The 26,829-nt window shown below is 55.9% G+C and overlaps 1 protein-coding gene across 1 annotated transcript; it reads left to right on the plus strand.

Annotated features, from left to right (window-relative positions):
* Nucleotides 690-26,122, plus strand: LDLRAP1 (low density lipoprotein receptor adaptor protein 1). The gene is made up of 9 exons (XM_018056066.1): nt 690-888; nt 10,757-10,899; nt 11,501-11,613; nt 13,510-13,624; nt 19,421-19,493; nt 19,864-19,950; nt 20,449-20,579; nt 22,019-22,053; nt 24,131-26,122. The coding sequence occupies exons 1-9, from the start codon at nt 798-800 to the stop codon at nt 24,273-24,275; spliced, it is 933 nt and encodes a 310-aa protein (XP_017911555.1). The 5' UTR covers nt 690-797; the 3' UTR covers nt 24,276-26,122.

A 26,829-nucleotide genomic window follows, 5' to 3' on the forward strand; every position in this document is an offset into this window, starting at 1 on the left:
ATGGATGTGAGAGTTGGATATAAAGAAACATGAGCCCCGAAGACTTGATACTTTTGAACTATGGTGTTGGAGAGGACTCTTGGGAGTCCCTTGGACTGCAAGGAGATCCAACCAGTCCATCCTAAAGGAAATCAGTCCTGAATATCATTGGAAAGACTGATGCTGAAGCTGAAACTCCAATACTTTGGCCACCTGATGCCAAGAACTGACTCATTAAAAAAGACCCTGATGCTGGGAAAGATTGAAGGCAGGAGGAGAAGGGGACGACAGAGGATGAGATGGTTGGATGGCATCCAACCATCAAAGGACATGAGTTTCAGTAGGCTCCGGGAGTTGGTGATGGACAGGGAGGCCTGGCATGCTGCAGTCCATGGGGTCGCAAAGAGTCAGACACCACTGAGCGATTGAACTGACTGACTGACTGACTCCCGCGGCGGAGCTGCGGCTCTCGGACTCTCAGCCCACTACTAGGTGGGAAATAAGGGGTTTGGGGAGAGGGACAGAGAGGAAGGGACAGGGCATCTTCGGCTCGGCTCGCGGCCTCGGGGGCGCCCTTTGTCTAGACAGCCTTCGGGAGCTGGGCAGAGGCGGGGCGGGGCCAGAGGGGCGGCGGGGCGGGGCGGGCCCATGGGCGGGGCCTGGTCGGCCCTCGCCCCGCCCCATCGGACGTCGGCGCGGAGCTCGCGCGGGGAGGGGAGGAGCGTGGAGTCCGCGCGCCGCCTGGCCCCGGCGGAAAGTTTTTTCTGACGGAGTTTTTGGCTGCGGCGGAGGCGGCAGCGCGGCGGCCCGGGCAGGCCATGGACGCGCTCAAGTCCGCCGGGCGGGCGCTGATCCGGAGCCCCAGCCTAGCCAAGCAGAGCTGGGGGTGCGGCGGCGGCCGGCACCGGAGTGAGTGTGTGCGCGTCCGCCGGGGGCCCGGGCTGGGGGTCGCGGCGCACGGACCTCGCCTCCTGAGGGGCCCCGGAGTGGGGAGAGAGACAGGGCCTGACCCCGCGCCCTGTGGCCCGGGAGCGACTTTCCCCGACCCTGCGTGGTTGAGGGTCTCCGAAGGTCACGTCCCCACTCCAGCCCCCATTCTTTTCGGCCGTGGAGGAGGGGCAGGAGCTGGGGGAAGAAACGGGAGCTCGGGGTCCCCAGGTGCGGGCTGCAGGTCGGAGGAGGCGCCTTGCGCGACCCGGGCACCTCCCCTCTTTGGACAGCCAGGGGAGGCGGGAGCTCGGCGTCTGTACCCGGGAGGTGTGGGGGGGAAGGGACGTGGGGCCGGGGGGGAATTTGGGAAGACACCCCCACCCCGCGCCCCTGCATTCTGGCCCGCGGTCAGCGGCGGGCGGACGCCCGCCTTGTCCGCTTCCCCCAGTCCAACCCACGAAGTCAGCTTTTAACTCCCTCGGGCGCCCGGAAACCGACTCAGGTGCGAGCCCGGGCTTCGCCGGTACCTGCTGGAAGTTGGGGGCGGGGCTCAACCTGGGGTCTCAGGAGGTGCCTCCCACCCGCCCCGTCTGGACCCCTCCTCTGGCGGGGTTCAGGTGGCCCGGCCGGCGTCCTGGCTGTGTTGGAAACCTGTTTTTATTTCTCGCACTTCGCCGCTTGAGCTTCCGAAGTCCCTAGGCCCCCGGGCGAAAGGCAGACTCTGCCGCTGCCTCTCCCAAGGGGCGTCCGGGAGTCTGCGAGGAACCTCACTGGGCTCCCCCCTCCTCTCCCTGTCTCCAGTTACTCTCAGGGAACCAACCAGTCACCTGGCACCTTCCCCCGCGAGGCCTGAGAAACCCAGCCCAGGTCCCTCCTTTTTCAGGAGGAGTGGCTTGCCTGGGGTCACGCAGCGCTTTACTGGGAGAAACAGCCAAACCCAGGACTGCTGCACTCTCCCGCCTCCCCTGCCGACCGCCTGGGACCCGGGCCTCTCCCGCACCAGGAAGCCCGCTCTCAGTACTCTCCACCCTCTTCGGTCTTGGCCTTCCAGGGCTCCACCAGGGGAGCCCGAGTTCCCTAGGCTCAGGAGAGGCCCCGGAGTGCCAGCGTGTCTGGGCCTAGGGAGTCTGCCCTGCCCCACCTCTTGCCCCATTCTGCGGTTCCAGCGGTGCCTGCCTCCTAAACCAAGAAAGACTAGCGTTGGGAACATGGGCTGGTGCCTGCTGGCGGGGCTGGGGTCAGGCCATTAGGACTGGAGGAGGCCAGGGATGCACCCATCTCCCACATTTATGGACTCCCAAAATAGCTCCTTTAAATATTTGTGGGATTTGATCAGAACTTCAGAGAATGATGGCCCGTTCCAATGGGGAAACCCTGTCGTTTTCTCTAGGGATAAGGGAGGAGCGAGGACAGGGAAGGAAACTTAGGAACACCCCCTCTTTCTTCCCCCACTCAGTATGGGGAAAGGGGAGAAGTAGCCACCTTGAGTGGCAGAAAAGAGTTTCTCCTGCCTGTTCTGATCTTGGACAAGTCACTTGTCCTTTCTGATCCTCAGTTTTCTCATCTGCAAAATCAGGATAAAAACTCTAACCTGGCAGGGATGTGGTTTGTTAGTTTGCTTTTATTTTTTAATTATTTTTGTCTATTTGGCTGCCTTGGGTCTGCTGCCAGGGGGCCTACTTTGTGGCATGTGAGATCTTTCCTTGCAGTGCAGCGGGCTTCTTTCTGGTTGTGGCTTGAGGGCTCCAGAGCGTGCTGGCTCAGTAGCTGTGGCCCGTGGACTTAGTCTCCCCCACTTTCCCCCCCGCAGGCGGGAGTCTTTACCATCTGAGCCACAAAAATTTATTTTTGGCTGCGCTGGGTCTTCATTGCTGCGAGTGGGCTTTCTTTAGTTGCGGCAAGTAGGGGCTGCTCTTCCTCGTGGTGGCCAGGCTTCTCATGGCAGCGGCTGCTCTTGTTGCGGAGCACAGCCTTCCCTCGTTGCAGCTCTTGGCTCTGGAGCACGTGGCCTCAGTTTTGGTGCATGGGCTTAGTTGCCCTGCGGCATGTGGAATCTCCCTAGACCGGGGATCGAACCTGTGTCTCCTGCCTTGGCTGGTGGATTCCTATACACTGCACCACCAGGGAAGTCCAGAGGTATAATAGATTCTTAACCACGGAACCACCAGGGAAGTCTCTCTGGCAGAGGTGTTGAGAAGGTTGTTGACAATAACATTTCCTTCTGGCACCTAACTGGTGGTTTCCTTCTGCCCCACTCCCCCTTCCCCTACTTGTCATGTGGGCCTTCACCGTGACTCTTAATGTGGTGGAACAAGTTTGTGGGGGGCTCAGAGCCTGTCTACAACTGCGTAGAAAAGGAGAGGAGAGCCCTGTTCCTCTTAGGTAGACCCCAGTAAGCCAAGAGTGCCGTCTTGGAGCCTTCTGGACCTAGAATAAGCTGGGGTGAATCCCCACCTGTCCCTGGTTAAGTCAGTTTTTTGATGTGTAAGTTGTCGATAATAGTAGTACCCAGTTCGGTGTTGTTGCTGTTGTTTGATGCAGGTTAACTGATAGCATGTTTTCCTGGCAGAAAGAGTTCAATGAATGGCAACTACTGTTTTTGTCACTCTACCTTTTAGGTAGGGTTTTTCTTCCATTATCGTGTTTGCTCCTGTGAGGTGTCAGAGCAGGGATTCTTATCAGATTCATTTTTCAGATAAAGGAACCTGAGGCTCGGGAAGTGGAGTCAGTGGCTCCAACACGGAGCTTCCAAGAGCTGGCTCCAAATCCCTAGCCCAGGGGTCTTATCAGTGTGGCCTCATGGACTCTGACCCCTGGAGGGACTGAGGCAGGGCTGGCTGCCCCTGAGGACAGCGGTGGTCGCAAGTAGAGGGGGAGGCGGTGGGGTGTGTCTGGGGTAGGAGTGCTGAGGCAGCCTGACGTGGGGTGGTGTCCCAGCCAGGCCTTGGATCCAGTCCTCAAGGTCTGAGCCCTATGCTTGAGTTTGGGGACCAAACTGAAGCCAGTGGAGTTAAGGTTAGACCTGATACCCGCTGTCGGCTGTGACTTGCTCCTCACCCCTCAAGGTCCTCAGCTAGGATTAGTGTGATCATTGTTTTATCTGCACAGAAACTGAAGCCCGGCATAGGGCTTGCCTGAGGTCACAGAGCAAAGCCGGCAGCAGACAGGCTTCTTTGTCCTGACCCTCACCGCCCCCTGTCTCCCAGTTACTGCTGACTTCCAAGGGGGACTCTCTCCTTCTCCCACACATGGCTTCCCCCTTACCCCCACCCCATGCCATCTCTTTGGGAACCATAAATATTCTATTTCAGTCCCTGGCCAGGGGTTTTCCTTTCTTCCAGTTGCCTGGAAGGCTGACTCACCCCATCCCCTCAATACCCTTATTTCCACAAGGAGTCCCTCTGACCCTCAAGTTCCTGCATGGGTTGTCGGAGAACTCTGAGAGAGACCAAGGAAAGAAACCTGAGGTGCAGGTTTCAGCAAAGCTGGTTCATGGTAGTCAGGGGTGGGACAGAGGATCTAGTCCTACTTATTCATAATGTTAACTTTGAAAGATATAAATAAACCCAAACCACCATATACTGAGCACAGACTGTGCCGGGCACTGATAGAGGTATTGGGGAGGCTGGTGAATGAGTTCATCCCTGCCCTCTGGGGTAGGAAGCATGACTGGCGCACCAGTGAGTGGTGTGCTTGTGGGCAGATAAAGCAGGTGAGGAAGTGATAGGCGGTGTCTTTGTTTGGGTTCTAGAAGCAGATGCCGAGACAGGGGTCTGAGTACAAGTCGCTTATTTGGGAAGAGATCCCAGAAAGTATTCTTAGGAGAAGCGAGAAGAGAAAGGAGTCCAAAGAGTGGACACCATGAAGCCCGTTTTCATTGTAGGCAACTGAGAGGCCACCCCAGGGGGAGCTCCAGAGCAGTTAAATTTCATTTGAGGGGCAGTTCCTGTCAGTGGTTGCAGGGCTGCTGGAGACGGGAGCTCTTACTGCCCCAGGCTGAGTGGGCATCCAAGTCTCCAGCAGCCAGAGAGAGTGGCATGTCAGGTGGCCTGGGTGGAAATGGTACCTACCTTGGGCTTCCCAGGTGGCACCTGGGTTCTTTAGAACCAGCCTTCCAGTGTAGGAGATGAGGGTGCCATCCCTGGGTTGGGAAGATCCACTGGAGAAGGAAAGGGCAACCCACTCCAGTATTCTTGCCTGGAGAATCCTTTGGACAGAGGAGCTAAAGGTGGGGCAATGAGAGTGTCAGTGCAGGGGGTCAGGGAAGGCTTCTCAGAGGTGACACGGAACACAGGGGTGAATACAAGGAGGGAGGAATCTGGGAACAGCATGTGCAAGGGACATTTAACTGGCGGCTGGGACTTCTCGCAGCCTGGTGGCTGAGGGTGAGGTGTGTGGCTTGACAGTCCAGTCACCCACAGCCCGCTGAAAGTGAGCCAGCTGTCCTTTCAGGCGGCATGCAGGGCAGGTTACCTGTTCTTCCTGGGTGAGCCTGAGCCTGGCCCGGCTCATGGGAAGGGGCTCGGCAGACTGCAGGAGAGAGTCACAAGCACAGCTGTGAAAGTCAAGGCTCAGCACCCTGGACTCTGAGTCATGCCTAGACGCCACTGAGCATCTTCATCTGCCAAATGGGAGTCCTGATAAATCCTTGACTCTTCTCTAAAGTACTGCACATGGCTGTGTACACCTTTGCATTTGAGCCTTGGTAATGACCCCAGTCCATCCTAAAGGAGATCAGTCCTGGGTGTTCATTGGAAGGACTGATGCTGAAGCTGAATCTCCAATACTTTGGCCACCTGATGTGAAGAGCTGACTCATTGGAAAAGACCCTGATGCTGGGAAAGATCGAGGGCAGGAAGAGAAGGGACCGACAGAGGATGAGATGGCTGGATGGCATCACCGACTCGATGGACATGGGTTTGGGTGAACTCCAAGAGTTGGTGATGGACAGGGAGGCCTGGCATGCTGTGGTTCATGGGGTCACAAAGAGTTGGACGTGACTGAACTGAACGGAATGACACGGCACTCACACTTGTGATCTGCCAGGCATGGTTCTAAGCCCAGCTCGTGTGTGTACTGATTCCGTCCTCACCACATCCTCACCCACACAGTCCTGTGGGACTGATACTACTGTTGATACCGTTTTAAAATGTGGAAGCCAAGGATCAGGGCGGTAGAGTGACGATGAACCCCACTGCTGCTGTTATCATTTTGAGGGGCTTGGCAGCTTACAGGATCTTAGTTCTCCAACAAGGGATTGAACCCAGGCCCCTGCAGTGAAAGCACCGAGTCTTAACCACTCGATCACCTTTTTTAAAAAATCATTATTACTTTCTTTTGATAATCTTAATAACTTCTGAAATTTGCTTAGCATGTTTCACACGCTGAACCTTTTTTCTGCTGACACTCCTGCAGGACTGAGCCCATTTGTCAGATAAGGAGACTGTGGCCTGGAGAAGCAGCCCCACTCCAGGTCACAGCAGAACTTGGGTCCTCTTCTTGAGATACCACTCTGTGGCTCCTGAGGCCATCTCCCCAGCAGGCTGGAGGGGACTGGAGGCCAGGAGCCCGGTTGGAGGATCCCTCCTAGCCCACGGATTTGGCCGTAGCCCTGATGTTCCAGCCATCAACCAGGCTGGAAGGGGCACGGGGCACCCTGCGCAGCCCTGACTCCTGGGCAGGGGCCCCTTAGTGAGGAAAGAGTACCATGTTTGCAGCTACAAGTTAGACTGGGCATACGGTCCATCCGTCCCTAGCTAATTCTGACAGCAGGTCATCTGTAAAAATCACAAGTTAAAATAGCACAGTTATTACACACTACAGGGCCAAAAATAACCAGGACCGGAACAGGGCTGTGGACTCAAGCCTGTATTTGCCTAGGGGCCTCTGGGAGCTCTTCCTGATGCCTTGGGTTCCTCCTCGAAAGGAACCCGTGGCCTCCAGCGTGAGGTGGCTGGGTGGTAAGCGGGGTGGTTGTGGTAGCGAGCCTTACCTCTGTCTTTCCTGAGTGCTCCCAGGTGCTGGTTTCTTCCGGGAGGGCGTGGGGCCTGAGAGAGCTGACACCTCATCAAAGAGATGATTCATGCCCCAGAAGTACGGGAGGGGAGGCAGGGTTTACTGGAGGGGAAGAAAGTTCCTTCCTGGGCCTGGGAGGCCAGGGTGATGGGGGTGGGCAGGGAGAAGCGGAATGAAGCCCGACAGTGTCATCGGGCAGGGGTGCACCTCCTCCCCGCTAGATCGTGGAGGAGGCAGACGTGCACGGAAGTCCTTGAAGAGGAGAACACACTAGCAGGCAGCTGCTTGGTGGTGGGGAAATGGCTACGGGAGGGAGAGGGAAATCCATACCCAGAACAGAGTAGCCCCTGACAGGACAGAAGAGGCCCCAGGAGGCAGGACCATGGGTGGGGCCCTGTGCTAATAAGCACATTACACTTTATTATCTCATTATCTCATTTTATTATCTCATCAAAGGGTCAGAACAGCCCTGTGAGCTGGAGACTCTCTCTTCTCCCATTGTGTAGAGGGCTTCCCTGGTGGCTCAGTTGGTAAGGAATCTACCTGCAATGCCAGAGACCCGGGTTCGTTCCCTGGGTCGGGAAGATCCTCTGGAGAAGAGAATGGCAACCCACTCCAGTATTCTTGCTCGGAGAATCCCATGGGCAGAGGAGCCTGGCGGGCTACAGTCCACGGGTTGCAAGAGTCGGACACGACTTAGCAACTAAACCACCACCATTTTAATAGAAGAGACAGCTGAGGCTCAGGGAAAGTTAATTAACCTACTCAAGCTCAGTGGGTTGGTTCTAGGATTAAGGCCCTTGCTCTTAACCACTAGGATATACCGCCTCAAAGGCTTTCTGGAGGAGACTGGATGGAGGGGTTTCAGTCTAGCAAAAGTGAAAGGGAAAGTGAAATCGCTCAGTCGTTTCCGACTCTTTGCAACCCCATGGACTGCAGCCTACTGGGCTCCTCCGTCGATGGGATTTTCCGGGCAAAGGTACTGGAGTGGGTTGCCATTTCCTTCTCCAGAGGATCGAACCTAGGTCTACCTGCATTGAAGGCAGACGCTTTACCCTCTGAGCCACTAGGGAAGCTCCTTGGTCTAGCAAAGGGAAGGGCATTTCTGATAGAGGGAGATACTTGTGAGCAAAGACACAGAAGTGGGAAAGTAAATGTTACATCATGGGAGGAAGCTCTGCATGATTGGAACCTCTGTTGTGTGTACGTGCGCCTGCGTGTGTGTGTGTGTGTGTGTGTGTGCGCGCATGTGTAGGAGGAGAGGAGGCTGGGCAGCCTGTAACTCCCAACAGTGTTTGTGGGCGTTACCTGTAGTGGATTGGGAGCTGGGGTCCCTCTGACTTGCTGTGTGACCTTGCACAAGTCCCATCGTTCTCTGGGCCCCCGTTTTGTCATCTGTCAAGTAAGGGGGTTGAGGTGAGGGTCTCTGAGGCTTGGTGAGTGGCCACCAGTCTACCAGGGCCCTCTTCCAGGAGCCCACAGAAGGGATGGGTCAGGCCAGGGTATGAGGATTGCAGAAAAATGCCAAGCATTTCAGAAGTCAGGGGGAACTGGGGAATATCTTGACAACAAAGAGGTCGTCCGTGACCTTGGCAGGCTCTGGCCCTTGGAATGGAGGGAGCGGAAGTGGCTTTGGAGAGGGGCCAGGAAAGGGCAGAGCCAGCGGAAATGAGAGCGGAGACATGAAAATGCGAGGATGTTTGCCGAGGGGCAGGGGTGGATGAAGAGACAAACAAGGCCACGCCTGAGGGACTGGGATTACCTGCCTGCAGCCTTGTATTGAGAAACAGTTCAGAGCCTTTAAATCGGAGGGAGTAGAGCTGCAGTGGATTAGCAATGTCTGCCCAGGACACAAGTGACAGGCCTGGCCGTACCTGGTTTGCCCTCCTTGTTCAGAGGGGTCTCAGGTTGAAAGTGGTGGTCTGGGCAGATTCCTACAGAGAGGAAGCCTCAGGAATTAAGAACTGTGGAGGGAAATAGCTCTGGCTGTAGGAACTTCTCCCTGACATTTTGCTAAAAGGAGGGGTAGTTTGCCTCATGGGAAGATAGTATCGCCTAATGGTTAGGAACTTGGGCTTTAAGTATGACTTAGACAACTGATTGGACCAATTCCTTGTCCTGTGAGCCTCAGTTTCCTCATCTGTGAGATGAGAATAAGGGGCTTCCCTGGTGGCTCAGACGGTAAAGTGTCTGCCTGCAATGCGGGAGACCTGTGTTCGATTCCTGGGTTGGGAAGATCCCCTGGAGAAGGAAATGGCAATCCACTCCAGCACTCTTGCCTGGAAAATCCCATGGACAGAGGAGCCTGATAGGCTACAGTCCATGGGGTTGCAAAGAGTCGGACACGACTGAGCGACTTCACTCACTCACTAGCTTGTAAGGTAGTCATGAGTGTTAGAGCGCTGTTTTCCCCTGGGGGTGGTAATGTTCTTGGTTTCTTGAGGGGAAGGCCCATTGTCTGAGTTCTCATCACCAAAGAGGGCTGGAGCACCTCGAGGACTTTCTGATTCTCTTTGGAGGATCAAATGAAATAGACTCCTGGTTGACGGACGGAGGATGGGATCCCTTTGGGAGTCTTCTCAGTGGGGCCTGGCCTTCTTTCAGGGTAGAGGCTTAAAGGCAGTGGGCCAGGGTCCAGAGCTGAGGATGGCATTGGGGGCATCTTGGGCCTGAAAGCATCCTTGGTGTTGTCTGGGTCGTTCCTTCACTCGGGCATGCCAGCTTGCATGCACCGGGTTCCTCTTCACCTGGGTCTCACTCTGCAGAGTAGGGACTAGGAGCTCCTGTGAGTTCCTGTATGACCCGTACCCCAGCGAAGACCACACTTCTCCTCTTGTCCCTCTGCCTGCTCAGGGCCTCTCACATGGGTGGGTCCAAACAGGGGCCTCTTTCCAGCCCTCCTTCCTGGTCTGTTTCACTACCCAGTGAGCCAGGCTCCTCTCCTCTTTCCAACCTTCCTTCCTTTGGTCATGGTCAGAGCTTGCAAAGGGTCCTTCCCGGGGGTGCTGCTGTGAGCCACCGCTGCAGCCCAGGCATTGTTAGCCTCAAAGAGGAGAGAGGCCTTCCCCAAGGCCATGCAGGTGGAAGGAAGCAGAGCCGGGATTTGAACCCCGGTCTTCTGGAGTCTGGTGGCCTTCGTGTCATGTCTTTTGAGCAGTCACCTCCCTCTTTCCCCACTAAGCCTTACCTCACCCCTGCTCTCCTTGGACTGCTGTCTCTTTCCTGGTCTCCCCTCCTCCCTACCTCCTGGGGTCTGTGGCTATGCAGAGAGAGGAAAACAGGCCAGGCTGGGGCCATGGGAATCACCTAATCTTGAATTCTGACTCCAACCCTTTACTCATTGGCCTTTGTCTGCCAGCTTCATCTTTTTGAGCCTCAGTTTCCTAATCTGTAAAGTGGGAATAATATCCATCTCACCAGATTGCACTGAAGATTCAATATGAAAGTGGCACAGTTTGCCCTCAGAAAATATTAACACTCAAGTTAAGAGCTTGGGCTTGAAAATAAGAGTGTGGTTCTGGGCTGTTGGACGTGCTGGCTCTGTGGTCTTGGTCATGGGATTTCGCCTCCCTGGGTCTCAATGTCTTTGTCTCTAAATGGGTATGATAAAAGTGTCTGCCTCACAGGTTCTCCTGAGGGTTAATGAGAAGATTTTATGTAAAGCTTCCTACCATGGTGCCTGGGATATGCTAGAAAATGTTAGCCTTTCATTAAAGATAAAAATGATAGATAGGGGGACCCCAGTGTCTCTTGCTGGGTCTTCCTAGGAGATGGGGGCTGCAGACGCTGGCCTTACCCATCAGTGTCTGAGGGCCTGTCCTCCTCTGCCCAGAGCTGCCTGAGAACTGGACAGACACCCGGGAGACCCTGCTCGAGGGCATGCTCTTCACTCTCAAGTACCTGGGCATGACGCTGGTGGAGCAGCCCAAGGGCGAGGAGCTGTCAGCCGCCGCTGTCAAGAGGATCGTAGCCACGGTGAGCCCAGTCAAGGCGGGTTGTGGGAGCTCCAGGTCGGGGTCTAGCTCTTGCAGGGGTGGGTGGCACCCACCGCCTGCCTTTTGACCTCAGAGGCAGGGTGGCCCTCTAGGACTGATCGCCTCCCCAGCTCTTGAGTGAGCACGTGCCCTCGGAGTCAGCCTCTCCTGGTGGTCTAGGCCCCCCTCAGCTCAGACCCTGGCAGGTACAGCGGGTGGAGCGCAGAGTCCCCACCCTGCTGGACTCTAATAGCGCATTCAGTCCTCAGAGTCTGACACCCCCTCCTGGCTGTGTGTCCTTGGGCCAGTGCTTTAACCTCTCTGAGTCTTTTTCCTCCCGAGGCGAAACCCTGCCGCCTGTGAGGATGACTCGAGGTGCTATGCTTGGCAGACAGCAGGTACTCTGTGAGCGACCCGTGTCTCTGTTTTTATCAGAATGGGGTGTTGACCGAATTATCTTCCCCGTCACGTCTCTACCAGTCACCCGAACTGAGGCCTTCTGTGGGCCTCACATCGGGGGCTCAGAACAGCAGGGAGTCACCCACGAGGGTGGGTCCCAAGTTCGGGCAGGTAAGGCTCCTCTGACCCACGTCTGCCCCAAGGCGAAGGCCAGCGGGAAGAAGCTGCAGAAGGTGACTCTCAAGGTGTCGCCCCGGGGGATCATCCTGACGGACAACATCACCAACCAGCTCATTGAGAACGTGTCCATTTACAGGTACGCTCAGCGTCGCCCGGCTTCCCTCTGCCCCTCCGGGCAGTGGGTGGAGTGCTTTGTCTGAGTCCAGGCTCTACCACTGCCTGTCGGGGCGACCCTGGGGCCTCGGGTTTCCTCATCTGCATCTGTCGGGGTGGAAACAGGCCCCGCCGCAGGGGCTTTTGTGGAGCACCCCTGGCTCACAGCGCGCGCCTGGCTGAGTGGCTGCTGCCGCCGTCACTAGTTGCAGCCACCCTGGGACACCCCGCGCCTCCCCCCTTGTGCTGCTGAGTCAGGCTTGGAGCAGTCAGCAGCGCCGTCACTGCCTTTTTTCGCTGGGATTACAGCAGCTCAGCTCTGGACATCTGGCCAGGCGTCCAGGGAGGCCTCGGGCTCATCTGAGGCTCTCGGTAGAGGGTAGGGGCTGGTCACAGGGCGACAGGCCCGGCCCTTGGAGCCTCAGGCCATCCCTGCCCCTCTCAGCTGGTCAGTTGTAGGACTTCAGAGCTGGAAGAGACAGACAACTCAGGTCCATTTTCCAGCTGGGTAGCTGAGGCCCAGGGAGGGAATTGCCCTCATTGTGAGGTCATGACTGGGTTGAGCCCAGGACACCGAGGGCAGAGTTGTGTCAGCCCTTGAGTCCCTACACCCTCTTGCTTCATCTCCAAGCAGGTGGCTCAGCCAGCTAGAGCACAGACCAGTCCTGGGGTTGGGGTTGGAGTATGTGTGAGGGGGTGAATGTAAGCTGGTGGCTCGTTGTAAAGTTTCTAGCTTGTGTCTTCCTCTTCCCTTCCTAATTCTGCCTGCCTCCTTCACCCAGCATTTACCTGCTCTGCTGAGGTCTGTGCCAGGTGAGGGGATCAGACCCATCCTGCCTTCAAGGAGCTTCTAGTTGAGGAGGAGATGGAGGGGAGGACGTGAGACAGAAGTGCTTCCCAAGAGGGCAGAGAGGGAGAGGCCTGCCTGGGTTACCCGGGAAAGCCTCTCCTTGCTGAGGTGTGAGGAATAGCAGGATCTAGTTGTTTGATACCAAAGACCCAGGGCATTAAGGAGACCGGCTCAGGGTTGGAGAAGAGGTGGCTGGGAACCTGGCACCCCCTCCCTCTGCCCACTTGGGGGTTTTAAATAGTCCTGATTGATCCCTTTGTCGATGCCTGTGATTGAAGCTGGGGCCACGTGAGTCAGGGAGTCTGCAGAGCTCCTGTCCCACCTCTGGGCCCACAGCTCCTTTCCCGACAGGGATTCCCAGGACGACTGGAGGCCGCACGGAGGGATCAGATGGGGTGAGGGGGTGTTTCAAGCTGGGGAGCTGCCTCCTAGGCCCCCACCCTGCTCCCAGCCCCTTTCCCCCTGGCCCGAGCCCCAGGAGGACCTATTAGCAGTCTCAGTCATCCTGGGAGCAATGGGCCTGGGGCTTTTCTGACCTGTGATCAGAGGGAGGGCAGTTGGGGGGCCTTCAGGTGAAGGGCATCCTTGTCCTTCCAGCTGGTCAGCACAAACCTCCATGAGGCAGCATGGCAGTGGCTATAGCCCCTGGCCCACTAGCTTGGTGGTCTGTTAGCCTTAGTTTTTTCACCTGAAAAGTGGGGGTGATACTAGAACCCATCTCAGAGGGCAGTCCTGAGAATTCAGCTAGGTGCCATCTAGAAAGCTGCCTGGTGTGCAGTAAGGGTTCAGCTACTATTGTTTGGGGATGTGGCCTTCCTCCAGTCTTTCCCATCACTCCTTCCTGCCAAGCCTGGGTTCCCTCCCCTCCCCTGTCCCGCCACAGCTGGCCCAGGACGCCAGGCCCAGAGTCCTGCCCTGGTGGAATGGGACTGCAGGCTGTCTGGACCTCGGGATGCGCTCTAAGGGGCGTCCCGGATGCAGTCAGGCCCCTGTCCCGGAGGCTGGTGACACTTTCCCCTTGCCTTTCAGAATCTCCTACTGCACGGCAGACAAGATGCATGACAAAGTGTTTGCGTACATCGCACAGAGCCAGCACAGCGAGAGCCTCGAGTGCCACGCCTTCCTCTGCACCAAGCGGAAGATGGTCAGTTGGGGGAGGCTGGGCTCGGGCAGCGGGAGCCTCAGCTTGGGGGCCCTGACTGCAGGGGAGGCAGGACCCAAAGGGGTTATCAGTTAAAAGTCTGAAATCCCTGGGAACCTCAAGTGGTTGCTCAGCTGAGAGCTGAGGGCACCCATGCAGGGCCGCAGGTCACCTGGCAGGGTGGACTGCCTGCAGCTGGCCTGTGGGTGGCCACAAGCCCACTTTCCCAGTGAGCACCCAGGGGCCCCTTCCGCTCTGTCATATGATTTGATGGATTTGAAGTCTAGGAGAGGTTGTCTGTCCCTGGTATGGTCTGGGGATGCAGGGCCTTACAGAGGTTAGTCTTTGGAGACTGGTGATCAGAGCGGCCCAGGGTGAAAGGCAGAGGTGAGGACCCCCAGAGGACCTTGCTGGCTGTGGCCAGAGCAGCGCGGGAAATGGCCCTATGTTGGTACCTACTCTGCCTGTTTCAATGGTCATCTTTAAGGTATCGTCTCATTTGCTCTTCAGAACAGCTCTACGAGATGGTTGCTGTAACTGTGGTCATTGTTTTTATTTTTAATGAGGAAACAGCCTCACAGAGGTTGGCTGTCTTGCTCAAGATAACACAGCCAGCCAGGCAGAGGGAGGGTCTAAACCCACGTTTCTTCCCTTCCTGTGTGACTAAGGAGCCCGCGGAGCCCCTTACCCCATTTCCAGGCCACGCTGATCACATCTGGCTGGGGCGGGTGGGACCTCGGTGGTCTCTGGGCTTTTGTCTTGAATTTCGTGGCAAGCCGCTGGCGTGAGTCAGCCTTTGGCGTTGAAGTTTTTGTTTCTGAGGCCCCTGAGGTCTGAGCATCCGCCCTGTAAGGAGGTTCCTGACATTTATTGATTTAGTATTGTCCTCGGTTGATCTCTGTGTCTGAAGCCCAGAGCCCCAGTTCCTGTATCCTGGGGTCCTTAAAGCCAAGGAGACAGGATCTGTTCAACTCCCCTGTCATCAGGGACACATCCAGGACGTCCCGGTATTGAAGTGGCCCCCAGGCTTTCTGCCGCCCTCAGGGCCAGCAGTGGAGGACCGTCCAGTCTCCCTCTCTGCTCCTATAGCCACTTTGCTGCTTCTGACTCTCACCCTCCTGCCTCGCTCCCGTAAGGCCCTTTGTGATTGGGCCTGCTGGGTAATCCAGGATAATCCCCACCTCAGAGTCCTTAACTTAATCACACTTGCCAAGTTCCTCTTGCCTTGTAACAGGTTCTAGGATTAGATTGTAGACATCTGGGCTGGGAGGGGTGGGCGGGCTTCCCTTGTGACTCAGCTGATAAAGAAACCGCCTGCAATGCGGGAGACCTGGGTTTGATCCCTGTATTGGGAAGATCCCCTGGAGAAGGGAACAGCTACCCACTCCAGTATTCTGGCTTGGAGGATTCCATGGACTGTATAGTCCATGGGCACGCAATGAGTCGGACACGACTGAGCAACTTTCCGTTTTGTGGAAGGAGGGGTGTGGTTCAGCCGGCCTCAGGGCCTGTGGAAGGAGCCCTGTGGGAGGAGTCTGGCCGGGCCTGACCCACCCTTCGGCCGCGGGCGAGGCCCTGCCCTTCCCTGGGCTGTGTGGCCGTGGGGATGGAGGCCTCCTCCTTGGCCTCCTGCGCGGTTCTCAGGGGTCCCAGCTGCTCCGCGCGCCTTGTTTCTCCCCTGCAGACTCAGTGTCGCCAGCCGCTCCCCCGGGCCCTCGTGACGCCCTGGGCCCCGCGCTGGTGGCTTCTCCCGTGACAGTCCTGTTCCCCACAGAACAAGCGTATTATGTCCCCATTGTTTGTCTCTTCCTCCGCACTGAGCAGAGCAGGCGCTGGGCAGGGGCAGCTGGCCCTCGGCCATTGCTGCAGAGTAGGGGCTCCCAGCATGCGGGGACTTCCTCCGGGGTGGGGAGGTCGGGGGTGAAAGAGAGCGAATGCTGGCCCAGGGGCTGCAGGAGCCTGGCCTGGGGCCAGAGGACTTTAGACGGGCTTGAATGAAGCCAGTCTGCCCCAGGCTGAGAGGTCAGGTTTACTGGGGGAAACAGCTGGCCACTGCTCAGTGCTGACAGCAGGGCAGAGGGCCGGCTCAGCGCCAGGCCCCTCGCTTTCCTCGGCCCATTCTCATCTGCGTCAGGAGCGGCTGGATCTTGGTTTGTCCTTCTCCAGCCTCTCCCACCTGGTCTCTCCAATTCTAGCAGGCCCCTCAGAGAGACAGCCCAGCCCAGGGTTGTGTAAATAGACCATCTGACACACGGGTGGTGTCCTTGTGGCTCCCAAGGCCTCAGCCAAGGCCGGACTTCCAGGGTGTTATGGCCTCGTGGCCTGGTCGCGTTGAAGATCCCGAGACTCTCAGGGCAGAGAGGATGTGGCTGACGAGGAGGCAGAAGGTGAAATGGGTGCCCTGGTCTCTGCATCCCTGCTGCCAGTAGGTCCCTCCACAGACACGTGCTGCTCCCTGTCCTGGGCAAAGCTCTGTGCCAGGCCCTGGGGACCCCGGGGAGTGAGGCCACGGAGAGGAGAGCCAGGAATCAGTTACTGGCACACAGGGAGCTTGGTTCTCGGGTGGTGGTCACTGTCATGCTGGAGGTCGTGAAGACTTCCCGGAGAAAGAGACACTTTGAATTGGGCTTTGAGGGATGAGTAATAAGTGGGAGGCCAGGCCAAGAAAAAGGGGGCAGGGTGGTGAGAGGGTGGGTGCACTCCAGCCCAGGAATCATCAGCACGTGAAGACATGAGGTGACAACTTCAGTGATATATTTGCGGGTGGGGGATTCAGATGTCGCTGGAGCCTGGGTGGATGGCACCTCAGGGGAACCTTGAATTTGGATGTTGATGCAGCCCTCAGTCCTTTTGGCCAGCGGCCCAGAGTCTCCACATCTCCACCCTTCCTCACTGGGCTGCCTGAATCAGCAGGAAGCCGAGACCCACCCAGATGGAGGGGCAAGGGGTCCCTTTCTGGGTCGCCCACCAGTTCAGCTCAACATGGGCGGCAGAACCACCAGGCCTCTCTTCCCTGGAGGCTCTTCTTGTGCATGGCTAGGATAAGATTCTCTACAAAGAAATGTTTTTATCTGCCCACCTGGGAGCCCTCAGCCAGCACTTCGGCCTCTGGGCTCGGGAGGAATGTGCCGTTGCCAGCGCCAGTGGGGAGCCCAGGGCTGCAGGACAGGTGGCCTCCCTGATTCTACCTGGGGTCAGGTGGGCAGGGCTCTTCTCCCTCTCAGGACAGTGGTATCCCCCAGGTAATCGTTTGGTGCAGCAGTTAATGCTTCTGGGCAGCAGGGCTATGCAGGTACCTGGCCCCATTTGGTTTGAGTACCCAGCTGGGATCCTGGATCCCGCAGTCCTGGCCCAGGTCTGCAGCCCTAAGCCCAGCGGTTCCCTGTGAGAAGCTGACCACTTGGTTATCCGGAACAAGACGGGGACATGACAAACTGGGCAGGGTAGTACCAGGTCAGGTAATAAGACAGACCCACAGACCAGAGGCATTCAGGAGGGGTGGATACCTGGCATGTGGAATCAAGGAAGGCTTTTCTGTGGGCAGACGTGAACAGTCCTTCCATCTCATGCTGGTGCCCAGATTCCTGCAGTCACCCAGGAAAATGGGGCCCACCCCCCTCCCAGTTGCTGTCCAACCTGGGCTTACAGCCACCTGCAGGCATCTGCGTCTTGAGTTATATTTGGTTTAACTTGCAGCTCGGGACTTCAGGGCGAAAGGGCGGTGATATATGCAAATGAGCAAGCAGATTTATGCAAAAACAGCATCAGGCCTGTGTCCCCAGATTTCCTGGAGGCAAAAATAATGGCATTCCCATCTCCCTGCCACACTGGGTGACCAGGCCTTGCTTGGGTGTATAGTGATCTGACTCTGGCTGGTAATTAGCCCATATTTTTAGTTCATGGGCAATTCTCAATGGTAACTGGGTCTATTAAACTTGATTCAGACGTGACAGCTTAAATTGTAAACAGCTGTGAAGAGTTTCATACTTAATTACCATATTTAAGTTTTGCCATAAAGCACCCGTACTTCTATCAAAAATGTAAATGACGGAGACATTCAAATGAGATTTTATACTTCGTGAAGTTTAATTGGCAGGGATCAGTCAGCTTGTTTAGGGATTTTAAATTTTGAAGAAGAGTTTTAAAGGCAGTAGCCACAGATTCATTTCTCAATTAAGTTGAGTTGTCTGGCTGAGGGGAAGGGAGTGGGGCTGAGGCTGGTTAGGCCTGAACTTGTTGTGTACTTGAAAGAGTCTGGCACTTTCTTCCCCAGGCCAGGCCTGCAGAGGAAGCTACCTGTCGCTTCTGGCTACAGCTGCAAGTTCTAGGGCTTTCACTCCCAGAAGTCGAGCTGATTAACCCTGAGCTGAAATCAGAGAGGAGGGGGCTGAGATGAAGGTGGGCTGAGGGTCGGGCCTGGCTGGAGCGTGAGGCCTCAGAGACCTGTCCCTAGGCAAATGCAATCCAGCCAGCAACCTAGGCACCCCTGGAGGGCTCTGGAGATCAGGGGTGTTCACAGAGTTGATGCTTGCCTTTAGGGAGCACCCAGTTGGGGTGACAGGCAGGCAAGCATGGGCTTTGCTGGTGTCTCAGCAGTAAAGAATCTGCCTGCAGTGCAGGAGACACAGGTTCAGTCTCTGGGTCAGGAAGATCCCCAGGAGGAGGGCGTGGCAGCCCACTCCAGTATTCTTCCCTGGAGAATCCCCATGGACAGAGGAGCCTGGCGGGCTACAGTCCATAGGGTCACAAAGAGTCAGACACGACCGAAGCAACTTGGCAGGCAGGCATGCAAACTGGTAACACTTTCAGATGATGTCACTAGAGAGGTAGGCAAGGCTGTGGGAGCCCAGCGCCTGCGATGTCATGTGACGTGGCATGGCGTAGCAGGGCGTGACGTAAGAGAGGTGATGACATGTAGGTTGGGTTTAAAGGGGTAGATGGGAATCCCCCAGGGGTTGAGGGCCAACGTGTGGCCTTTCTTTATAAGTTAGTGATGGCACTGGATGGTTTTAGTCTTCTGCCCCAGGCCCTTATTGACATCCTGCTCCTGCCAGGAAGTGACTTCCCTGGTGCAGATGGTACCTACAATGCGGGAGACCCAGGTTTGATCCTTGGTTTGGGAAGATCCTCTGGGGAAGGAAATGGCAACCCACTGCAGCTCTCTTGCCTGGAAAATCCCATGGACAGAGAAGTGTGGTAGGCTACAGTCCATGGGTTCGCAAAGAGTTGGACACGACTGAGCGACTTCACTTTCACTTTCCTGCCAGGAAATGAAAGAGCCTTTCTGGCATCCAGTTGCAAGCCCCTTTGACCCGCCATAGTCCTGACCAGAGTCTAACGTGGCTCATTCAGGCAGTGGCGGGGGCCCTTTCCCAACTCTGGCTTTTCTGTTCTGTAATTCTAAGGGCTAAGTTACTGTGTGAAGTCCTCAGGTCATCAGGGAGGACTTCTTGGATGAAGTAAGCCTCACGGTTCATTAATTGCATCCAGGGAAACTCAAAGGGGAAGGAAAAAACGTGGAGGTGAATAGCCATTGCCGAGGTGGGGGGTTGAAGTACCAGTGGGAACCTTGGCTGGGCTCCTGGTAGTGATGATGGGGCCTCAGCTGCCTGGGGAAGGTGTGGCCCCTTTCCTTCCAGGCTGCTTTGGTGATGGGGAGGGGCTGGGGTTCTGCCTCCACCCATCAGACATTCCAGAGCCAGGGTGGGCCTGGCCTGGAGTCCCAGGGCCTCCAGTGGAGACTTGCTGTTACCTGCCTAACAATGTACCCCTCCCCCGACCCCACTTCCTGTTTTTTAGGCCCAGGCTGTCACCCTCACAGTAGCCCAAGCCTTCAAAGTCGCCTTTGAGTTTTGGCAGGTATCCAAAGAAGGTGAGTCTTGTTTGTGGATGTAGCGAGTGGGGGGTGGGAGTGTTGAAGAAGACCAGCTGAGCAGGAGGGGCAGGGCATATGGTAAAGGCTCTGGAGTCAACTTCATCTTCATCACATACGTGGTTTGTGGCTTTGGCCAAGTTCCTGCACCTCCAAGCCTCAGTTTCTCCATCTGAAGAATTGGGAACAGCTTTCTCCCTCCCCCAGGGTTCTTGTGAGGAGTAAATGAAATGTGCCGTTTCTTTCCTCCCTTCTGGAGACATGACACCTGGCTCCCCTGAGATGGGCCACAGCTTGCCTCTGCCCAGAGGTGGCTAGGGCTGGAGTGCCGGGCTTGGGGACTCCCAACACGCTGTGCTTGGTCCCACAGAGAAGGAGAAGAGGGAGAAAGCCAACCAAGAGGGAGCGGATGTCCTGGGCGGAGGCCGCCAAGACAGCGCCCCTTCGTTGAAGAGCCGTGAGTCTTGAACTGGGGAAGGGGCCTGCCCTTCATCGAGAGCATCCCCCCGACCCTGGCCACCTCCCTCCTGGGCCGGGGTCAACTCCTAGGTTCTAATTTTTATTTTGTTGTTAAACTAATAATACTTAATTATAGAAAAATTAGCAAATATAGGTAAAGGGAAAAAATGACTTGTTGAGGTGCGATGTCTGTGCAGATACAGAAATCTGGGTATATGTCTCTTCCTCCACACTTTATAGAACCTCAATGCCTATTGTGAATATGGGTTCCAGCCTCAATCACAAGTGGGACAGAGCTTCCCACCGCTTGGGCTGCTGTGCAGCTGCCTCAGGAGGTTCCAGAATGGGTCTCGGTGGTCTGGGTGATGGGCCTGGAAAGGCCATGCCCAAGGAGGGAGTCGGGACCAGACCAGCCCAGGAGACACCAGGATGGGGCCCAGAGGCTGGGCTGAGGACAGGAGCCTCCCCTCCCCCTGACGCACCTGACCCCTCATAGTGGTCGTCACTGGGAACCTGCTGGACTTGGAAGAGACGGCCAAGGCCCCGCTGTCCACGGTCAGCGCCAACACCACCAACACGGACGAGCCACCGCGGCCTCAAGCCTTAAACAGCAGCAGTGTTGTCTGGGTGAGTGGTCACGGGGCCTGGGGATCGCCCACGGATTGAGCGAGCCTCGGCCTGGTCCCCGGATGAGGCCTACGGCAGCTCCTGGGCAGGCCCTGGCACCCACTTCCTGCAGGCCTCTAGGAGGTCCTGACCCTAGCAGCACCCAGGCCCCGGGTAGGGGATAAACAATGTCCCTTTGAACCTAGGGCTGCGTCGCCAACAGGCTTGGCTCCCAGCAGAGCTGTCTCCTCACAATGCCTGGCCTCTTGGCCTGAGCATCCAGCTCTGCCCACTGCAGGAACAGCCAAAGGCCCCCTTGTTCTCACTGCGGGCCGTTCTCTCCTGATGCCCCCTCCCCCTCAGCCGTCTGAATGAGGAGCCTGAGACTCAGGCAGGCAGCCTGGTCCTTGACTGGCTCTGTGACCCAGGGCAAGCCCCCTGATCTTTCTCTGTCTCAGCTCTTTTACTTCCTCAGTGATGATCATGACCTCTGCCTGAAGAACCTTCCAGAGGAACCTGATTTTTCTTTTTAATTAAAAAATTTTAAAATTCATTTATTGATAATTTCAGACATGAAGTATTACAAAAACAGTACACAGAATTCCTGTTCCCCTTCATATAGCTTCCCCAATTGTTAACATCTTACATAACTGCATTACAAAGATCAAAATCATTAACACTGATACAGCACTGTTATATAAGCTACCAGCTTTGGTTCACATTCCTCCACTTGTCCCTCCAGTGTCCTTTCTCTGGTCCAGGATCCACTGCAGAAGGACGTGTTACTTTACTTGTAACGTCCCTTTAATTTTTAAAAATGTGGGCTGTCGAGAGACTTGAATAAGTGCCAGATCCCACTGCCTGTTGGGGGCCACCCAGTGTCCCCCGAGTGGGCACCGTGAACTGGTCTGAGAGCCAGCCTTGCCACCTGCCTGTCCCTCAGGAGGCTGCGGAGGGAGCCTTGCCCAGTTTTGTGTTTTTTTTTTCCCACCTAGGCTGTGGGATTCCTGCCACCAGCTATCCCTTATGAGCTAAGAATCCTGGCTCAGCTTTCAAAAGTGGGTAAAAGCAAGGAAACCTTCCCCCAACCCTCTCCCTCTCGGATCTGGAAAGCCGCAGAGATCATTCAGTCCAATCTCCTCATTTTATAGAAGGAAAAGCTGAGTCTCAAAGAGCAGCGGTGGCTTGCCTCACTAAGGTGTCGCCGAGTCGTGGCAGAGATAGGAACTGAACCCCCGGGCCTCTGGGAACCCAGGGGGCCTCTCTCCCATCCCAGGCTTGGGTCTCTGTGCTGAGATGCTGATGGCAGTGGCCAGGGGGAGGCCTTCCTGTGTCCGTTCCCCCAGGGGCCCGCCAGACTCCTCCCGTCCTCCTGCAGGCTCAGTCCCCGTAGCCTCCCAGGGCTGTGGGCATGTGCTCCCCCTCTGAGGGCTCTCACCTCCCGCTTTGTTTTCCCCAAGGAGCTGGATGACGGCCTGGATGAAGCATTTTCAAGGTAACTTTAGCTGGGCTCCTGATGCTGGGGAAGGAGGCCTGGCGCTTGTGGGAGTGGGGTGGGGTGGTGGCCTCCAGGGCTCTTTGCTGTGTCTGAGAACATGAATTCTGACCTTCTCCAGAGGGAAAATCTCAACTTGAATACATCCAGGGGCGGGGAGCTCACTGCTCAGCCAGGCCTGCTAAAGTGTCCTTGCCGGTGAAATCTGGAGCTGTTTTCCCTCATGGCTGCTTGAGCCCAGTCTGAGCTGATGAGTGCAGTGCAGCTCAGGTTGGCTTGCTTTTCCTGTGCCTGGTGTGGCCTTCAAAAATGGGCTTTTGGCGCAGGTTTTGTCCGCTCCCAAGGTTTTGCCTCTATGGAAAGGGGTAGGGAGAAGGCAATGTTAAATTAAATCCATGCAGCATTTACTTGTGGAGAAGGCAATGGCACCCCACTCAGTACTCTTGCCTGGAAAATCCCATGGGTGGAAGAGCCTTTTAGGCTGCAGTCCATGGGGTTGCTAAGAGTCAGACACGACTGAGCGACTTCACTTTGACTTTTCATGTTCATGCGTTGGAGAAGGAAATGGCAACCCACTCCAGTGTTCTTGCCTGGAGAATCCCAGGGACTGGGGAGCCTGGTGGGCTGCCGTCTATGGGGTCGCACAGAGTCGGACGCGACTGAAGCGACTTAGCAGCAGCAGCAGCATTTACTAGGGGTGGGAGTGAAGCCCATCAGGAGATAGGTGGTCTAGCCGGAGGCTGGTGGCATTTCCTCTGTTTACCAGGGTTCATCTCTGTCCATGGCTACCTTCAGCTCGGGGACACACCACCACGAAGGCGGGCTAAGGAGAGGCCTGGGCAGCTCAGGGTCCTGAATCAGGCCTTCCTTTCTCCCTTGGGACCCACAGCAGCCCCCCACAGCCGTCTTCCCATTCCCCATCACCTTCCTGCCAGAGCCAGTGGGAACCTCAGCCCAGCACTGGTGAGGGTGGGGAGCGGCAGATGTGGCCCCTTCATTATTCTTGTGGCCATCTCTCCTGCTTCCCTGGCTGACTGCATCCCTCCTGTTTGAAGGAAATCTTTCATTTGCTTTTTCCAGATTACTAAAGTGTCATATGCCCTTAATTAACAACTTTGAAAATCAGCAAAGCATTAAACAGGAAATAACACCATCCCATAATCCCACAGCCCAGACTTTGGGGCTTAACTCATGCTGATCCTATACATATGCATTTTTTTTTTGCCTTGATCAGCTCATGATATTTGTATTTGGGGATCCTGATTTTCCACTCTACGCTGGTATATATCTGGAGCATTTCTCCAGGCTATTAAAAACTCCTTGTAAGCACCTCATTCATCGACTGCCTCACATTCTTTTAAGGATGTGGGCTGTAATTAACTCTCCGGATTTTTTTGACATTTAATTGTGCCCCTTTTTGAATTTACTTTGTGTACGGCGCTGTGTTGTACGTAGTTAGAGCCAGTGGTCTTCCATGGTTTCCCCAGACCCCCTCCCATGCACGCCCCTCTCTGCCCTGGCACAGCTGCCCTTTCTTCTCTTCCCTGGGCATTTCCTGATGGAGCCGTGGGTGCCCCAGCCTCTCTGTGGTGGGAATGCCACTGCCTGCCCCACAGTTTCCTGAGCCACTTGACCCTCAAGGGTAGACTCTCTGGTTAGAGGTTCCACCTCTCCCGACATCTGGGTCTTTCTTTTCTCTAAACAAATAATGTTATTTATCATTTTTGGCGCAGTGGGTCTTCATTGCTGCAGGAGCGCTTTCTCTGGTCACGGTGCGCAGGCTTCTCATTGTAGTGACTTCTTTTGTTGCAGGGCATGGGCTCAGTAGTCAAGGCATGTGGGCTCAGTTGCCCACGTGTGGGATCGTAGTTCCCTGACTAGGGATCAAGCCTGTGTACCCAGGTGAATTTCTAACCCCTGAACCGCCAGGGAAGTCCTGGGTCTTTCTTCTTTGTCCCCGAATCCTGCCGTTTGCCCACCCATGCTGTCTCGCTTCTGACCCTGGTGCTGGACTGCCTCCTTGGGCCCCCACCAGTCCCTTGCCTGGGCCCCCAGCTTACACAGCTCTGCCTTGCAGGCTGGCCCAGTCTCGGACGAACCCTCAGGTCCTGGACACTGGACTGACGGCACAGGACATTCATTACGCCCAGTGCCTCTCGCCTGTCGACTGGAACAAGGCTGACAGCGGTGGCGCCGAGCCGGACGACCTCTTCAACTTCTGAGGCCTGGGGCTGGCAGGACACGTGACGAACCAAAGCTCCCCACGTTTGGGGTGGGGGCCAGCTCCTGGACTGCCCCCCGAGCCGGCCACCCTCCTCCAGTCGGCAGCACTGTTAGCCTGAAGATCAAAGTGCAGCCAGTCAAGCAGAGGGAAGAAGATATATTTTTTTTAACCCTGTTCTTTCTCTGAGAACTGAAAGATGCCTTGAATATTTATTCAGTGACTCCTGGTTCCAGAAGCCGGTTTGGCATCAGGCACGAGCGCAGTGTGATAACCAGCTTCCTGCCCTCTCTTGTGTGAGTGCTGCTCTCTGTGGGTATCAGGATGGTGACCAAAGCATTTCTCGTCCCTTCTCTCTGAGGGCCCAGATTTCCCTGGAGGTGCCCCTGCTCCTTACTGAAAGGAGCTGGGTCCTTCGTTTCTGCCACCCTTTGAGCACAGGAGGGCCCCACAGCCTTGGGAGACGACGCTTCATCCTGCTCGCCTTCCCAGCAGGCCCCAGCAGGCTGGGGCTTGAGCTCCTGGCCCCGGGGCCTCTCAGAGAGACGGGGCAACCCCTGACCAAAGACAGCATGTGGCGGCACTTTAGAGCAGTCACCGCGGGTGCGGCCCCCGCTCCTTGATGGTGCTGTGTTGTGTAGAGCTTGCTTTCTGCCCTTCTTCCAAGAGGAGGGGCCCAAAGTCCCCGCGGAGGGTCCCCACCAGTGCTGCGCACCAGTGTGACTGGCCGCTCATGGGCTCCTAGAGTTTGCTGCAACAGTGGGGCCATCTGTGTGGCCGCCCTCCCTGCCCTCCCCCGTGTGCGCTGCTGCTGGCTCTGAGCCCCACCTCCCCATACTTCCTGAGATGACACGTGAAACCTAACACCTAGATTTGATCTGCGACTCGTTGGTCGCAGGTTTCAAACGAGGAAACTTTAGGCCACACGTGTGGAAGAAGAAAGAGTCGAGAGTGGAACCCAGATCTGGTGCCAAAGCTACCTTCTCACCCCCTCCGCTCACAACTCGCACCTCCTTTTTTTTTCTCTCTAGCTTTGTTGTCCTCCCAGGAACCAAAAAGCCCCAGCTATTTTCTGACCAAAATGTGTTTCATAACAAACCATCTGGTGCCTTTACACACAGAACTGGCATGAGCCTGCATGCCTTGCTAACTGTCTTGCTGTTGATTTCTGTGAAAATGGAAGTGTTTGAAGTCTACTAATTCAGAGGGTGAAACAAAACCAAACTTCGTAAGCATCACGCAGTTCCTTCCTGACGCTCAACCCCTGGTCAGTGCCACCAGCCACCTGTCTTCAGAGTCTACCCTCCTCCCCTCTCCCACAGGGCTCCCGGCAAAGCCACCAGCACACCCATCATCCTCAGGTGCCTCCCAGGCCTGGCTTTACCAAGCTGAAGTCCCTGGTGGTAGTCGGAGCAAGTTACACCAGCCTAGGAAACAGCATTTTTTTAGATTTTGCGTATCTAAGCATTGGAATCAGAGCACAGACAGAAATGCCTGGGTGAGACACGGGGTCGAATTGTCTTTATCAGAATGTGGCCCTGGCCCAGCTCCCGCACCCCACCGCCCCGCTACCCAGCCCAGACCTCCTTAGTGTCAGCCCGTGTGTCTGTCATGAGGCAGCAGGGACTGGGCCTGACACAGGCTGCCCTGGCACAAGGGTCCAGGAGCCCGGAGAAAGGCCCTGCCGTGTGTGTGTGACTCGCAGTGGGGTCTTCGTCTGGTCCCCGGCCAGCAGCAGTCATTGTGCTCCCTGTGTGTCTGCAGATAAGTTTGTGCTTTACTTGGTGTTGCTGTAAAGGAATTGTAAAAAGGAAAAACAAAAGTAATAAACGTTCTCGTTTTGAAATACAAAGAGCACTCGGATGGAGCGGCCTCTGGCGGACCCTGCCCTGGGGTGGTTGGAGCTGTGGTCACCGCAGGCCCAGACGTGGGGAATGGTGGTCTGTGGTCCGGCAGATGAAACCAGCAGGCCCTCTCTTCATTGGCCGATGGGCTGTGCGAGGTCATCTCTGGATAGCATAGTGAGAGCTCAGGCCTGGAGAGGTCTCCGAAGGTCTAGGTCAAGGCCCCTAACCAGGGTCTGTGACCCCTTGAAATATACATGGCCACGCATATATTTCTCTTGGGAAGGATGTCCGTCATTTTTCTTGCTCTCTCAAATGAGGCCATGATATTTATTCATTTGGCAGACTTTGCGCTAAACTCAAACCAGGCCTGGGACTTCGTGCTGGGGACTAAGCAGTCCGGACACCTTGTCCATGTGGACTCAGGACACTGTGGCTTGGGTGATTGGGGTTGGTGGAAAGTGTGTTTTGGTAACTTGGGAGACCCAAGGTCTAGCTCTGGCTTTGCTGCCTGGGGCTATGACTCTGGATCCGTGACTTCTTTCCTTGAGCCTCAGTTTCCCCATCTGGGAAAAGGGTACAACCATCATGACCCTTTTCTGCCTCTCTGGGTTTTGTGGGACTTGAGTGACAGTTACCATTTTGTTGGTGGTGGGCATAGATGGCTCAGAGGTTATCTCAGAGCAAAAGCCAGTTTGGACCAAATATATT

Source organism: Capra hircus, chromosome 2 (genome assembly GCF_001704415.2).
Source record: "Capra hircus breed San Clemente chromosome 2, ASM170441v1, whole genome shotgun sequence".
Taxonomy (NCBI): Eukaryota; Metazoa; Chordata; class Mammalia; order Artiodactyla; family Bovidae; genus Capra; species Capra hircus.